The 16,781-nt window shown below is 40.2% G+C and overlaps 1 protein-coding gene across 9 annotated transcripts in view; it reads right to left on the bottom strand.

Annotated features, from left to right (window-relative positions):
* ADGRB3 (adhesion G protein-coupled receptor B3) overlaps positions 1-16,781 on the bottom strand; it is a 616,872-nt gene that overhangs the window by 239,556 nt on the left and 360,535 nt on the right. For all 9 annotated transcript variants that reach the window (XM_043510428.1, XM_038396358.2, XM_043510430.1 and 6 more), the window contains one exon: positions 3,618-3,720. In XM_043510428.1, coding sequence (XP_043366363.1) covers positions 3,618-3,720 — 103 coding nt within the window. The remainder of the gene's footprint in view (positions 1-3,617; positions 3,721-16,781) is intronic.

The raw sequence follows: 16,781 nt of genomic DNA, 5'->3' as shown, positions 1-16,781 counted from the left end.
TTGCCACTGCATTGTCCATTGATATAAGAACAGCGGTTTTGCAAAATTAGGAGATGATATTTCACATTCTTTCTGGAAGTCCATGATGTTGGTGCCTTTTCCAGCATAACTAGTAGAAAAATGTTACAATCATGATCATACTGCTCATGTAATCCACCTGTGATCACACTGGATGGCATTAAATACCATGTGAGCAACACACTGCAAGCTACATTAGCATGTTACAGAGTACCATGGTCAGCGCTATATTTAAAATCATCTACAAGTTCAAATACAGTGCTGTACTCCAAATAGACTACCCATCAATGGGGGATGTGTGTGTATATATATATATATATATACACACACACACATACCCCACTAATGGGTAGGATATTTGGGTATACCACTGATGGGTAGGATATATATATGTAAAATAATTCAATTTTATGAATAAATACCAAATTTGAGTGTAAAATGCAATTATAGTAACGTATTCATTTTGAGCACATGAACACCTATTATGGATAGTTAGAATGGAATTTGTTAATTCATATTTCATTGTTTGAAGATAAAGCCCTGAAGTATTCCAGCTGTGAATAGGAGTTTTCACATGTGCATATGTCTTTTTCACAATTATTATGCATGTTTGTGCAAGGAGCCCCTCTACATCTCAGATGTACACATAATAGAATTTAGTTTAATCAATCAGTGGACAAATAATTAACAAAAATAAAAACTAAAAAATGTAACTGTACTCCCACAGATACATGAGCACATTTTAGAAGTCATAAGATAATCATTAATCCATTCAACAACAGACTTTTTTGATTGATATAGTATAGGTAATATTAAAAGAGGCAAAGTTTGAAAAGAGCAACAACACAAAGAAAACTTCTAGAAAAGATTAATTAGAATAAAATGTCTGTATTTTAATTCCTATTTAATATTTAATTTAATTAATTTAATAATTAGCCCACTTAATTGACATCATGATTAAACTCTGAGCCATTAATGTATAACAAAGTCTATATATAAAGTCTAGAGATGAAGTAATTTTCACCTTAATTACTGTGTATGATGTACAAAATTCAAAGACAGATTACGGTATATTAAGACATAATTAGAGAAAATTAGATTCTAATTTTCAACTGAGGTAAATTCTAATAAAGAAATGAAGATCACTCAGTCTAAAAAGGCAAAAGACACAAATCAGAGAATGTGCCACAGCATCTCCAACTGCTCTTCTTTATATAAAATCTCATCTGGGAAACTATCATGAACAGAACCACTAAACGTTAAAGCCATTCAAAACTGTAAAATCAGTTTCTGTTCCCAGTTTTTAGGCCAGGATTCTGCAATTGGATCGACACAGGATAACTCCCGTGTCCATGTGTTTGTACAGTGACCTCAGTGAGATTCCACGTGGGGGCAGTGGTCTGGCTGTATAATTTGGAGAAAACTTTCAGATATTCGGAGTAAAATATTATTGAGCTAAAACTGAGCCAGAAGAAAACAGTGCCAGGTCCATAATGTTATTGACAAGGTTACTATCCTCTTGCCTTTGTCAGCACTTCCTAGTCCTGCGCTAATACAGTACTCATTAATGTCCTGTTACAGAAAGGTAGACAATGCCAGATCACAATCGATGTCCTGCGTCTTCCATTGCCAGAATAAACCTTTCTAAAGAACTGGAAAATGGGCAAGTGCTGGGTGTGTACATTTTAAAAAAGAATAAAACAAACAAGCTGAAAAAACAGGTCCCTCTTTAGTGTCTTTTCTAGAAATCAACTTGTGAAGACATTCATTTAACCTTCCTTTTGCCTTGTTTATAACATAAACAAGGCAAAAGGAAGGTTAAATGAATGTCTTCACAAGTTTTACTTGCTTATTTTGGATTTATTAGTTGATTTCAACACTGATACAGAGCTTACTGATATTACCTTGATTGTTTCTTACCTCTTATCTTACAGCTATGAACAAATTCATTACAATCTTCTCTTTTCTTTCCCTCGTCTACCTGGGCTATAGCCCTTGTGACTAACCATTTATGTTTCCACATATGGAATGATCCTTTCACATTCCTTTGTTATGAGCTGTAAAAATAACTCCACAACTAATAAATAGTAAAATAATATAAACAAAAATCAAAGATCTAGAAGTATCTTGAGCTCGTCTGAAGATCTCTGTGATCTGACTTACCTAAAAACAGCAAGGGAAATATTTTCCACAAGCTGTCTGGCTTTTCTGATAAATAGACATGAAGTACTAAGATCATGCTTCCATGTTCATTTGTGGTCTCAAAGTAGTCTGACTGAATACAGCCCATTATGTTTTTTAGTGAAATTTCTGTTCCTGACAGTGCTGGAGATTGAAGTTTCTGTTAATCCATAGAAAAGGTACCACACTGCTACATTAATGTGTGTCAACCCTTACTTTAAAATACTACCTCAAGGATTCAGAGGGTAGCTCAGATTCCTTGCTTGTTCCATCTTTTCCTGTCTGCTAAACTTGACCATGAGGATCAGTTGTGATGTTCTTTGTAATACCTGATCACCAGGAACTGGATGAGACCATAAAACTCATTTCATACCAACTACTGAATAATCAGCAGATGATAATAATATTCTGTCACTTTCAGCCTGGGCTGGATGTAAACCAAAAACTTAGAGTTGAATGGGCCAGATTGCCAAGAGCCATCCAGTTTCCTACAGTCTTTAGATCAAATCCACAAGAGGCTGAGGGCAACTCCTTTAATGTCAGTGAAATTGCATTTGAATAGGCCAAGAGAACTTGTCCCATTAAATTTAACAAAATGCCATTAACTTTGGAGTATTTTATGTTAATACAATAACTTTATTTTATATGCCTTTCTTAAATGTCTCTTTCCTCCTTGACTCAATATAACTTCTAACTCTTCATTACCAATGTAAAAAAGTCAGGCAGAAATTCTGCATATTATGATGTCTCAGACATCACTAGCAATATCGATAGGCCTTATTCTTACCTGGATGTCTTACTTCACACAACTTTCCTGTAAAATTTTTCTTTGATATCAAGAGGTAGCTGAAAGCAGCAGGAAGAAATTGTTTGAAATTTCTGTGCAACTTTAGCCACCCTTAATATGGAATTAAATTTAGAGGGGTTTTTTGGTTTTAAACTCTTTAAATTAAGATTACAGGACATGAAAATAGCAGAAAAAACAAGATCTTGTGAATTTGTAGAACTTGCAAACTGGAGTAAGGCTGCATTTTCATATTCTGATAGTGTAGTCAAATATGAATCGGCCTTTCATGTATCACATAATGGCAAAGAAAAAAGTAAGAAAAGGCCTGAAGCTTGTGTTGCACTATGAACCTCATCTGGTAACAAAAGGGAAATCAATGGACAAATACTACATTTGCCATTGTATCTATCAAAGCAGTTAATGTAGAGTTCCCTATGAAAATTGCTGTATAAATGAAAACCATAAGAATGACAGAAACAAAGGGTCACACAGTTCTGTACTCGCAACATGAAAACAGTCTATTCAGAATATGCTGTGTATCTCTGTGCTTTGCTTTTATCAGGCAAAGTCCTTTTCTTTTTTTTAAAGAAGAATACAACTAGAAATAAAGATTCTCTGCAGCAATACTTACATTAGCCAGATGTGCTAACTCTATCTCTAGAAATGAATCCGCTGTTTTAGGTTCAGGCCTTATAGTGACGACGATGATTTTGGAATTAACAACAGTAAAATTTCTGAAAAATAATGATTAGAAACAAAAAAGTCAGTTAATATTAACAGTCACCTCTAACATTAACAAATTAAAAGAAAGATCCTCTGGATATTTTCAGGTGGTTTCTATACTTAAGAATTACCCTAGAAAATAAGTTTGTTTTTGACCGGTAAGTATAATCACTTGTGTTACCAGCCATTCCCGGACACTGTAAAGATTAGAGAGCAACAACACGAACAGAAGCATCATTCCTTAAGTCTGATTCACTGATTAGAAAGAAGAAAAGGAGTACTTGTGACACCTTAGAGACTAGCAAATTTATCTGAGCATAAGCTTTCGTGAGCTACAGCTCACTTCATCGGATCCATTCAGTGGAAAATACAGTGGAGAGATTTATATACACAGAGAACATGAAACAATGGGTGTTACCATACACACTGTAATGAGAGTGATCACTTAAGGTGAGCTATTACCAGCAGGAGAAAGACGGACTGACAAACAAACCTTCAGATAATCTTTAAATGCATATCATTCATTTATCTCAACGTGGATCTACTGGTCCTCTTTTACAGGAGACAGAACATCTTTCTTTCAGTGTGCTGCCTTCGCCTTTCCCCCCCAACTGCAAACTTTAAAAATGAGCACAGCACACAAGAAAATGTGTCCCACTTTAAGGGGTTAGAGTGACTTTTATAGCAGCTGCAGAGCAGGTCAGCATCCATCCCTCCTCCGGGTGACCAGAAGAGAGAGAGTACTATATAGGTCCATGCCAGGCAGACAAAGTCCTCTTTTTTTTTTCCTGGACCAGGTGGAGTAGCACCCTCGCTACAATGTTGCAACTCATTATGTAAACATGGGGTGGATGTCCAGTGCGTACTCTATTGCGAAAAGATACAGTGGTCAGATAAAATGGATTGGTAAAGGATTTAAAGGAGGTATTCATTGAGAGAGAGAAAATGGGGGGGCTAAGGGGAGGTGGTTTGAGGCTCCTATAACTGGTAATAGCAGGAGGCCCTCCTCCCCCTCCAGCCCTCATTCAAGGCGGGGGGGTGGTGGTGGTGAGGTCCCACCAGTAGTTTGGTTGGTGTCCAAAATTGGTAAGGGGGAGGGCTTACGGAAGCCCCCTGGTGTTATATGAAAATGATTATGGCATTTCCTGCAGGTACACTTTTATCTACTGGATACTCCCAGAGAGTTAAGAATAAAGTTGAGGCCTAATTAAACCACCTCCAGTGCCTCCTGTTTTTCTTCTGGCGAAGCCAGACACTGTGAAGATAGATGAGTGCTTTGGGAGAGTCTACTGGGCTGACTGTTCTATATCTAAGCAGAGAAAGGCTGTCTCTAATGATTGAAAATCATTTGAAGATACGTATAAGCAACTGCATTATCCAAACACATTTAAATATCCATATTGGTGCTTTCAGGGCTGGATCCAAAGTTTGCTGAAGTTAATGGGAGTCTTTTCATTGACTTTGGATCAGGCCCTTACAGATCTCCTTTTAAAATAGAACTTTGTTAACATGTGTTCACTTTAGAAAATATTTAGCCGTTAGCTTTCTATAGCTCCTTCCATATCCTCATCTACCTTTATGTAGAGTATCTATATGTGTATTTTATTGTCACATCTCTATGACGAAACCCAGTACTTATTAGGTGATGCCTGCGCTAGCAGTGGCAGATTAGCCACTGGGCCAATGGGACTGTCCCCAGGGGCTCCGGCCAATTGGGGACACCAAGAAAAATGGGTGCCTCTTTGTCCCGAGTCTGCTGCCCATCAGGAGTGTTGGGGGTGAGGGGAGCAGGGCGGGGCAAGCCCCTGCGCCCCAACCCATTTCCCTGGTAGAAGCACTGGGGGAAGGGTCAGTGGGGACTTCAGGTGGAATGGGTGGGGAGGGGTCCCCACTGGCGCTAGCCCACGGTCCCACAAACATCTAATCTACCTCTGCATGCTAGGATAAACAGATGTTTACATGATGTATATAATCCAAGCTACTTATGATCCCTCAGGCTCAGAGCGAGCCTTCAGCTACCAGACAGAAATGTTGTTTGTGACTATCACCCTTGCTTGCATGCCTTCAATGATCTTTTTTCCCACCCCTACTCACTATAAAAATAAGCACAACTGTTCACAGGAGCACATATTAATAGGGCAGACTTTACCATTTATTACAGAAAAGTTTAGTCCATCTAGATTTTGTTACAATAACATGATATCACAAATCTTCAATGTTTTTTATTTTCCCTAAGGGAGGAGTGCTTGAGAGAGGATTCCATTTTGCTAGAGCAATGAGATATGAAATGCCATTGCCACAATATTAGAAACATAGCTTAACTGACAGCACAAGGAATCAAACCATTCTTTCTGAAGCAGGGCATGAATTCTACAGTCTAGTTTACTTGGCCATGTCATACAACAAGAATTCAAATACTTAAATAAGTTATAGTGCTCATATAAAAGAATGAAACACTTTGTTTTTTAGTTAACCTCCTATTTTCAATTCTGGTAACACTCTAAACTAAAGCTCTTCCATATTCCTTTTGAGAGTAACATACTACTGCAGCAGACTAATACATAACAGTAATAAACAAATTTTCAATGTAATATGCAGAGCTATAGTTGTGAAACAACTATTAACGTTAACGTTAATACTATGCCTAGTTCCCCATGCATTGCACAGAAAATTGACCCATAAATGCTTTAATAGTATGGCATAATTTGAAAGGAAGTAAAACCAAACAAAATTACAATACATGTTGAAAGAAAAGGAGTACCCGTGGCACCTTGAGACTAACAAATTTATTAGAGCATAAGCTTTCGTGAGCTACAGCTCACTTCATCGGATGCATTTGGTGGAAAAAGCAGAGGAGAGATTTATATACACACACACAGAGAAAATGAAACAATGGGTTTATCATACACACTGTAAGGAGAGTGATCACTTAAGATAAGCCATCACCAGCAGCAGGGGGGGGAAAGGAGGAAAACCTTTCATGGTGACAAGCAAGGTAGGCTAATTCCAGCAGTTAACAAGAATATCAGAGGAACAGTGGGCGGGGGGGGGGAGGGAGAAATACCATGGGGAAATAGTTTTACTTTGTGTAATGACTCATCCATTCCAAGTCTCTATTCAAGCCTAAGTTAATTGTATCCAGTTTGCAAATTAATTCCAATTCAGCTTGGAGTCTGTATTGGAAGCTTTTTTGTTGAAGTGTAGCCACTCTTAGGTCTGTGATCGAGTGACCAGAGAGATTGAAGTATTCTCCAACTGGTTTTTGAATGTTATAATTCTTGACGTCTGATTTGTGTCCATTCATTCTTTTACGTAGAGACTGTCCAGTTTGGCCAATGTACATGGCAGAGGGGCATTGCTGGCACACGATGGCATATATCACATTGGTAGATGCGCAGGTGAACGAGCCTCTGATAGTGCGGCTGATGTGATTAGGCTCTATGATGGTATCCCCTGAATAGATATGTGGACAGAGTTGGCAACGGGCTTTGTTGCAAGGATAGGTTCCTGGGTTAGTGGTTCTGTTGTGTGGTGTGTGGTTGCTGGTGAGTATTTGCTTCAGATTGGGGGGCTGTCTGTAAGCAAGGACTGGTCTGTCTCCCAAGATCTGTGAGAGTGATGGGTCGTCCTTCAGGATAGGTTGTAGATCCTTGATGATGCGTTGGAGAGGTTTTAGTTGGGGGCTGAAGGTGATGGCTAGTGGCGTTCTGTTGTTTTCTTTGTTGGGCCTGTCCTGTAGTAGGTGACTTCTGGGTACTCTTCTGGCTCTGTCAATCTGTTTCTTCACTTCAGCAGGTGGGTATTGTAGTTGTAGGAATGCATGATAGAGATCTTGTAGGTGTTTGTCTCTGTCTGAGGGGTTGGAGCAAATGCGGTTATATCGTAGCGCTTGGCTGTAGACAATGGATCGAGTGGTATGATCTGGATGAAAGCTAGAGGCATGTAGGTAGGAATAGCGGTCAGTAGGTTTCCGATATAGGGTGGTGTTTATGTGACCATCGCTTATTAGCACCGTAGTATCCAGGAAGTGGATCTCTTGTGTGGACTGGTCCAGGCTGAGATTGATGGTGGGATGGAAATTGTTGAAATCATGGTGGAATTCCTCAAGAGCTTCTTTTCCATGGGTCCAGATGATGAAGATGTCATCAATGTAGCGCAAATAGAGTAGGGGCATTAGGGGACGAGAGCTGAGGAAGCGTTGTTCTAAGTCAGCCATAAAAATGTTGGCATACTGTGGGGCCATGCGGGTACCCATCGCAGTGCCGCTGATTTGAAGGTATACATTGTCACCAAATGTGAAATAGTTATGGGTCAGGACAAAGTCACAAAGTTCAGCCACCAGGTTAGCCGTGACAGTATCGGGGATACTGTTCCTGATGGCTTGTAGTCCATCTTTGTGTGGAATGTTGGTGTAGAGGGCTTCTACATCCATAGTGGCTAGGATGGTGTTTTTAGGAAGATCACCAATGGACTGTAGTTTCCTCAGGAAGTCAGTGGTGTCTCGAAGATAGCTGGGAGTGCTGGTAACGAAGGGCCTGAGGAGGGAGTCTACATAGCCAGACAATCCTGCTGTCAGGGTGCCAATGCCTGAGATGATGGGGCGTCCAGGATTTTCAGGTTTATGGATCTTGGGTAGCAGATAGAATACCCCAGGTCGGGGCTCCAGGGGTGTGTCTGTGCAGATTTGTTCTTGTGCTTTTTCAGGGAGTTTCTTGAGCAAATGCTGTAGTTTCTTTTGGTAACTCTCAGTGGGATCAGAGGATAATGGCTTGTAGAAAGTGGTGTTGGAGAGCCTAGTAGCCTCTTGTTCATACTCCGACCTATTCATGATGACGACAGCACCTCCTTTGTCAGCCTTTTTGATTATGATGTCAGAGTTGTTTCTGAGGCTGTTGATGGCACTGTGTTCTGCATGGCTGAGGTTATGGGGTAAGCGATGCTGCTTTTCCACAATTTCAGCTCGTGCACGTCGGCGGAAGCAGTCTATGTAGAAATCCAGGCTGCTGTTTCGACCTTCAGGAGGAGTCCACCCAGAATCCTTCTTTTTGTAGTGTTGGCAGGAAGGTCTCTGTGGGTTAATATGTTGGTCAGAGGTGTGTTGGAAATATTCCTTGAGTCAGAGACGTCGAAAATAGGATTCTAGGTCACCACAGAACTGTATCATGTTCGTGGGGGTGGAGGGGCAAAAGGAGAGACCCCGAGATAGGACAGATTCTTCTGCTGGGCTAAGAGTATAGTTGGATAGATTAACAATATTGCTGGGTGGGTTACGAGAACCATTGTTGTGGCCCCTTGTGGCATATAGTAGTTTAGATAGCTTAGTGTCCTTTTTCTTTTGTAGAGAAGCAAAGTGTGTTTTGTAAATGGCTTGTCTAGTTTTTGTAAAGTCCAGCCACGAGGAAGTTTGTGTGGAAGGTTGGTTCTTTATGAGAGTATCCAGTTTTGAAAGCTCATTCTTAATCTTTCCCTGTTTGCTGTAGAGGATGTTGATCAGGTGGTTCCGCAGTTTCCTGTCATTATGCAAGGCACTGAATTTAGCCGTATAGAGTGGAAATCTGTCAACTTCATGAAAAAACTCGCACAGATACAGACAGACATCATCTTCCTCTCCAAATGCAAACAGATGGACATCATACCGAAAGGACTGAAGGTAAAAAATCCATTACAATCTACATACCATACAGACTATGCTGACAGCTTGTGCCACACACTCTCAAAGAAACTGCGGAACCACCTGATCAACATCCTCTATAGCAAACAGGGAAAGATTAAGAATGAGCTCTCAAAACTGGATACAGACTAACACGGCTGCTACTCTAATACATGTTGACTTTCTCTTACAGATCACACAGGATACAAAGTTGGCTTATTAGTCTTTAAGATAAGTCTTTCATTCAGTTTACATAAGTGAATGATTGACACTGTGAATCATGTCAGACTTTGTGATTGACCAACATTTTTTGTCTGTACCCAATTTGGGGTTCTTAATCTGAGGGATTTAGATTTTACATCAATGTACTTAAAGTATGAAACCTATCCCTGCTGAGTCTCTGTTTCTAAATAGAGACTAACATTAGAGTTGTTCTCTAAAAGTTTTTGTTTAATGAACCCGTACTTATTGTTTATGATTTTGTGAAGTGCCTCAGACACTTCTGGCATGAAAGGTATGTTAAATAGGAATCAAGTCCACTCCGAATGTAAAGACAGAGTTAATGATGCATTGAAAAGTACAAAGCATGCTATGTATTGCTATTTTCAAGAAAATCCAAAGCTGTCTTGTTGTAGGGAAATATATTGACAAGTGATAAAGGTCCACATGACAGGGATCAAATTCTGATATTGTTTACTCAGACAAATTTTTATTAATTCCAATGAGAACTTTGGCTGAGTAAAGGCTTCAAAATTCAGACCAATGAGTGTTTTGGCTGAGTGAGGACTAAGTAAGGGCTTCAGGATTTTGCTCTATGCAATTAGTTTCAGATCTGAGAGGTAACAGTTTAGAATAGTGGTTATTTCTAAAATAACAGTTAGGTAATCAAATTCTTTATTTTATAGGTTTCAGAGTAGCAGCCGTGTTAGTCTGTATTCGCAAAAAGAAAAGGAGTACTTGTGGCATCTTAGAGACTAACAAATTTATTTGAGCATAAGCTTTCGTGAGCTACAGCTCACTTCATTGGATGCATTCAGTGCAAAATACAGTGGGGAGATTTATATACACAGAGAACATGAAACAATGGGTGTTACCATACACACTGTAACCAGAGTGATCACTTAAGGTAAGCTATTACCAGCAGGAGAATGGGGGGGAGGGGAAACCTTTTGTAGTGATAATCAAGGTAGGCCATTTCCAGAAGTTGACAAGAACATCTGAGGAACAGTGGGGCGTGCGGGAGGGGGAAGAAACAAGGGGAAATAGTTTTACTTTGTGTAATGACCCATCCATTCCCAGTCTCTATTCAAGCCTAAGTTAATTGTACCCAGTTTGCAAATTAATTCCAATTTAGCAGTCTCTCGTTGGAGTCTGTTTTTGAAGTATTTTTGTTGAAGAATTGCAACTTTTAGGTCTGTAATCGAGTGACCAAAGAGATTGAAGTGTTCTCCAACTGGCTTTTGAATGTTATAATTCTTGACGTCTGATTTGTGTCCATTTATTCTTTTACGGAGAGACAGTCCAGTTTGACCAATGTACATGGCAGAGGGGCATTGCTGGCACATGATGGCATATATCACATTGGTAGATGTGCAGATGAACGAGCCTCTGATAGTGTGGCTGATGTGATTAGGCCCTATGATGGTATCCCCGAATAGATAGGTGGACAGAGTTGGCAACGGGCTTTGTTGCAAGGATAGGTTCCTGGGTTAGTGGTTCTGCTGTGTGGTGTGTGCTTGCTGGTGAGTATTTGCTTCAGGTTGGGGGGCTGTCTGTAAGCAAGAACTAGCCTGTCTCCCAAGATCTGTGAGAGTGATGGGTCGTCCTTCAGGATAGGTTGTAGATCCTTGATGATGCCATCCACAGCCTCAGAAACAACTCTGACATCATCATCAAAAAAGGCTGACAAAGGAGGTGCCGTCGTCATCATGAATAGGTCAGAATATGAACAAGAAGCTGCTAGGCAACTCTCCAACACCACTTTCTACAAGCCATTACCCTCTGATCCCACTGAGGGTTACCAAAAGAAACTATACCATTTGCTCAAGAAACTCCCTGAAAAAGCACAAGAACAAATTCGCACAGACACACCCCTGGAACCCCGACCTGGGGTATTCTATCTGCTACCCAAGATCCATAAACCTGGAAATCCTGGACGCCCCATCATCTCAGGCATTGGCACCCTGACAGCAGGATTGTCTGGCTATATAGACTCCCTCCTCAGGACCTATGCTACCAGCACTCCCAGCTATCTTTGAGACACCACTGACTTCCTGAGGAAACTACAATCCATCAGTGATCTTCCTGAAAACACCATCCTAGCCACTATGGATGTGGCTCTACACCAACATTCCACATAAAGATGGACTACAAGCCGTCAGGAACAGTATCCCCAATAATGTCATGGCAAACCTGGTGGCTGAACTTTGTGACTTTGTCCTCACCATAACTATTTCACATTTCAGGACAATGTATACCGTCAAATCAGCGGCACTGCTATGGGTACCCACATGGCCCCACAGTATGTCAACATTTTTATGGCCTACTTAGAACAACGCTTCCTCAGCTCTTGTCCCCGAATGCCCCTACTCTACTTGCACTACATTGATGGCATCATCATCATCTGGACCCATGGAAAAGAAGCCCTTGAGTAATTCCACCATGATTTCAACAATTTCCATACCACCATCAACCTGGACCAGTCCACACAAGAGATCCATTTCCTGGACATTATGGTGCTAATAAGCGATGGTCACATAAACACCACCCTATACCGGAAACCTACTGACCGCTATTCCTACCTACATGCCTCCAGCTTTCATCCAGACCACACCACATGATCCATTGTTTACAGCCAAGCTCTACGATGTAACCGCATTTGCTCCAACCCCTCAGACAGAGACAAACACCTACAAGATCTCTATCAAGCATTCTTACAACTATAATACCCACCTGCTGAAGTGAGGAAACAGATTGACAGAGCCAGAAGAGTACCCAGAAGTCTCCTACTACAGGACAGGCCCAACAAAGAAAATAACAGAACGCCACTAGCCATCACCTTCAGCCCCCAACTAAAACCCCTCCAACACATCATCAAGGATCTACAACCTATCCTGAAGGGTGACCCATCATTCTCACAGATCTTGGGAGACAGGCCAGTTCTTGCTTACAGACAGCCCCCCAACCTGAAGCAAATACTCACGAGCAACCACACAACAGAACCACTAACCCAGGAACCTATCCTTGTAACAAAGCCTGTTGCCAACTCTGTCCACATATCTATTCAGGGGACACCATCATAGGGCCTAATCACATCAGCCACACTATCAGAGGCTCGTTCACCTGCACATCTACCAATGTGATTTATGCCATCATGTGTCAGCAATGCCCGTCTGCCATGTACATTGGTCAAACTGGACAGTCTCTACGTAAAAGAATGAATGGACACAAATCAGACGTCAAGAATTATAACATTCAAAAACCAGTTGGAGAACACTTCAATCTCTCTGGTCACTCGATTACAGACCTAAGAGTGGCTATCCTTCAACAAAAAAGCTTCAAAAACAGACTCCAACGAGAGACTGCTGAATTGGAATTAATTTGCAAACTGGATACAATTAACTTAGGCTTGAGTAGAGACTGGGAGTGGATGGGTCATTACCCAAAGTAAAACTATTTCCCGTTGTTCCCCCATGCCCCCCACTGTTCCTCAGATGTTCTTGTCAACTTCTGGAAATGGCCTACCTTGATTATCACTACAAAAGGTTCCCGCCCCACTCTCCTGATGGTAATAGCTCACCTTAAGTGATCACTCTGGTTACAGTGTGTGGTAACACCCATTGTTTCATGTTCTCTTTGTATATAAATCTCTCTACTGTATTTTCCACTGAATGCATCCAATGAAGTGAGCTGTAGCTCATGAAAGCTTATGCTCAAATAAATTTGTTATTCTCTAGGGTGCCACAAGTACACCATTTCTTTTTATTTTATAGGTAAATTGGGTTTGATAAATAAAACATTTATATCCAAACATAAGTATCTCTTCCGTTAAAGTAGATATAGAGATTTCATGGTTATGTGAGGTCAAATGCAGCGGATGGGGGTTAGAATGAGTTTAGATTAGCCAGATTAATCTAATTAGATTAACCAGGAGAGATGGAGCTTTGAGTAAGATATGTGGCGATCTCAGGTAAATGCAAATAAAGTCATTGTATCATATCAAACCATCAGGTATTGTGTAAATGTCATATGTTACAGGAAAAAATAATTAGAAAAGTCATAGGGCTCCATCTTGCAACATAGTGAGTGTTCTGTCCCCAGGTCAACAAAGCACGTGAGCAGACCTGTTGAAGTTGATCAGACTTTTCTGGATTGGGGCCAGAGTTGTCAGCTCCTGAGGAGGAGAGCTGAGAAGAATGGGTGATATGTGGGAGAGCACATTTCAATCTGGTAACAACAATATGAGGATGTGCATGTAAAATGAGTGGAGAAAAAAAAGCTTTGCTAACTGCATAATCATCTCCAGTAGATCTGTTATTATTTTATGTGGGCAAAACTTTAAAAACTATTTTTATGTATAGCTTTATGCCATATGTTCCTTCATAGTACCCAAGAGGGGAATTGTACATAATGTTGTTTTGAAAATTATTGTGCTGAAAATCAATTTTCTGAGAACGTAACAACAATATGCATTTTGAGAGACCCCAGGGCCTATACTACAGCTCTGGAAACATTATTCAGGGTATACAGTATTCAGTGAGGCCCTAAAAATTTCAATAAATTATTAGGAAAACAAAGTCTTGCACATTAAAGTACAAAAATATTGCCTACAATATTGCAAAATATTTGTTTACGGAATGAAAATGAGATCTTTTTGTCTTTCTACTTCTGCATGGGAAGGGAATAACTCATTTGGTGAAAAGTATCCATTGTGCCTGTTTTTTTTGGAAAAAAATGTAACAATTCTAAGTGATCGTAAAGTGGATAGAATAACAAATGCAATAACATACTTATCTGTCTGGTTCAGAAAGGTATTTTAAAGAACAATTAATAGGCCCAATTCTCTTCGCTCAGCAGCGAGTTTACAGGATTTATTGTTAATGAAGTTATCCTCAGAGTAAATCAGAGTAAAATCAGGCCTTAACACTCATTATATGCCTTAATTTCCTAATACAGTAGTTTGTGACATACTGTATACTGACAGCCTTGGATAATGAAATCCTTAATTTATGACCAAATGTAGTAGTGGGAAACAGTTTTCTACCGGGAACTGGAACAACCACAATTAATTTCACGTATACTATTGGCACACGTTGATAGAATTCAGTCACTACAAGTCTAGGCCTTATTCACATAAGGTGTCAGATTCACAGAGGAATATGGGAACCTACCTTCTCCTTCAGGTGCCTAAATCCAAAATGTGGATCCTCAGAACCCCCACTCAGCTGCCTAACCCTGTAGGCACCTAAATCCCTGCTAGTGGGCATGTGCAAAACTGTCTCAATCTGGACACTGGCATCGAGCTCATGCCCAAACCCTGATTTCATTCTCCATCTAGGTATCCCCTGCCTGTCTCATCTGTGGGGTCCAATCTAGTAGGAATGCTCTGAGCACAGTTATTCTGGCAAAATACAGCAGAAAGAGGCGGTGGTCGTAGTGCCCCCCCTTATGCCCAAGAGCCGACCACTTAAAGCACTCATGCAGGATGTGGGAGACCTTGATTCAAATCCCCAGACCTAGGTGAGTGCCCTAATCATGAGACTATACAGTCATTATAACTCTCTCTGGCCCAATGAATATTTAATTATTTGTACAAAGAGGAATAGCTCTATAGCTCAGTGATTGGGGCACTCACATGGGAGACCTTGATTCAAGTCCCTACAGCACATCAGCCAGAGTAGGAATTGGAACCTGGGACTCTAATATCCTGGGTGAGTGCTTTATCCACTGGCTATAAGGGGAGAACCTCCTCCTCAATTCTTTTTTGTTGTTCTTACAAGAAACGACTGACCTCACTTAGGCATCTGACTCTTGGAGAAGGCTGATGGCTGTGAATCCTGTTAGGCACCTAACTCCCCTTTGAGGGGTAGGGCTTAGTGTGCTCTGCTTCTCTTATAGGCTAGTTTAGGTGGCTCTCCATTCAGCAGGCTGGCGTTGTAATTCCCATTTTTAGGCACCTAACTCTCCCCATGCCTTGTACCAGGCACATAGATGCCTAACTCAAGGCTGAGGATTCCACTAGGTGGCAGAATGCCTAAAAATTAGGTGTTGCAATGCTGAGTCAAAGTCCCCTTTGTGGTTCTCACCCCAGGAATCTATAAGTGAAAGTTCTGTTCCCCTTTACCAATCTACCAAACTATCCAGCGTCCTTCTCACATCCAGCTGCATTGCATGTGACAAAAAAAAGTTATATTGTAAATTGTTGTGTGAAAGCTGTTAACACTAAACCTGTTAATATAGAATAACAAATGTTGCATCTATCTGTCACTGCATAAGGCTTTGAAAATCCCTCCCCACGCAATATAATGATAAACATTCTATTTCTTTTTTTAAAAGCACAAAGTAATTTACTTGTGGTAATCCAAAGATTTGCAGACATTTTAGAGCATGTTTTAAGGAGTGTCACTTTTACAAGTGCAGTAAAATAGATTTCATATAATTAAGCATTTATTTTCCTCTCGTCCCATCCCCTGCCATAGCTGGGAATGAACTGTCTAGGGCCAGTAGCAAAGCTTTAAGTTCATAGCTTTCACCAGTCAAAGTCACTTAGTTTTTCATGCTGCCAGGGCCCAAATTCCGTGGCAGTCAGCGCACAACACAAGGAATCTTGATTAGCTAGTGGTTCATTACTTTGTTTTACTTTATTCCCACTGTTTAGTTGTTAATATATTTCTGGCAGCAGCATTGTCATGAATATAGTGCAACATATTGTAGGATGTTTATCAAATGCCATTTCTAATTTTATTTTGTACATTGTGTCTAGTCACCAAATTTATACAAGTTATTCATCTTACTCCAGAAATAGTGCCAGTGTAGTCAATTAGAACAACTAGAATGAAATCATGTAACTAGATTATTTTTTTGTTAAATGAAAAACTTTCAAATAAAAAAACCCACCCTAACCTCCAAAACTCAGAAGACAGTAATTTCTGCTTTACTAAGTGTAGATGAAATTCAAAGAGTACAGCTTGTCTGGAGGATGTATATATGAGTAGGGGAATGGAAACCTCCACCTCTCCCTGGAGGTAATAACCAGGTCCTAATAAATTGGTGTAGTGCCACTCAAATCAATACAAATCATTCTAGTTTTAAATTCTAATTTAATGTATGTTTCAGTTCAATTTTCTAGGAAAGAGTCAAGTGGATACAGTTATTTAGCATAAAACAGTGTTGGAATTTTTCAGAGTTGTATCTGAATGAACA

Source organism: Dermochelys coriacea, chromosome 3 (assembly GCF_009764565.3).
Source record: "Dermochelys coriacea isolate rDerCor1 chromosome 3, rDerCor1.pri.v4, whole genome shotgun sequence".
NCBI classification, from domain to species: Eukaryota; Metazoa; Chordata; order Testudines; family Dermochelyidae; genus Dermochelys; species Dermochelys coriacea.
Note: the sequence above shows the minus strand (reverse complement) of the source record. Positions and strands in the feature narration are given on the sequence as shown.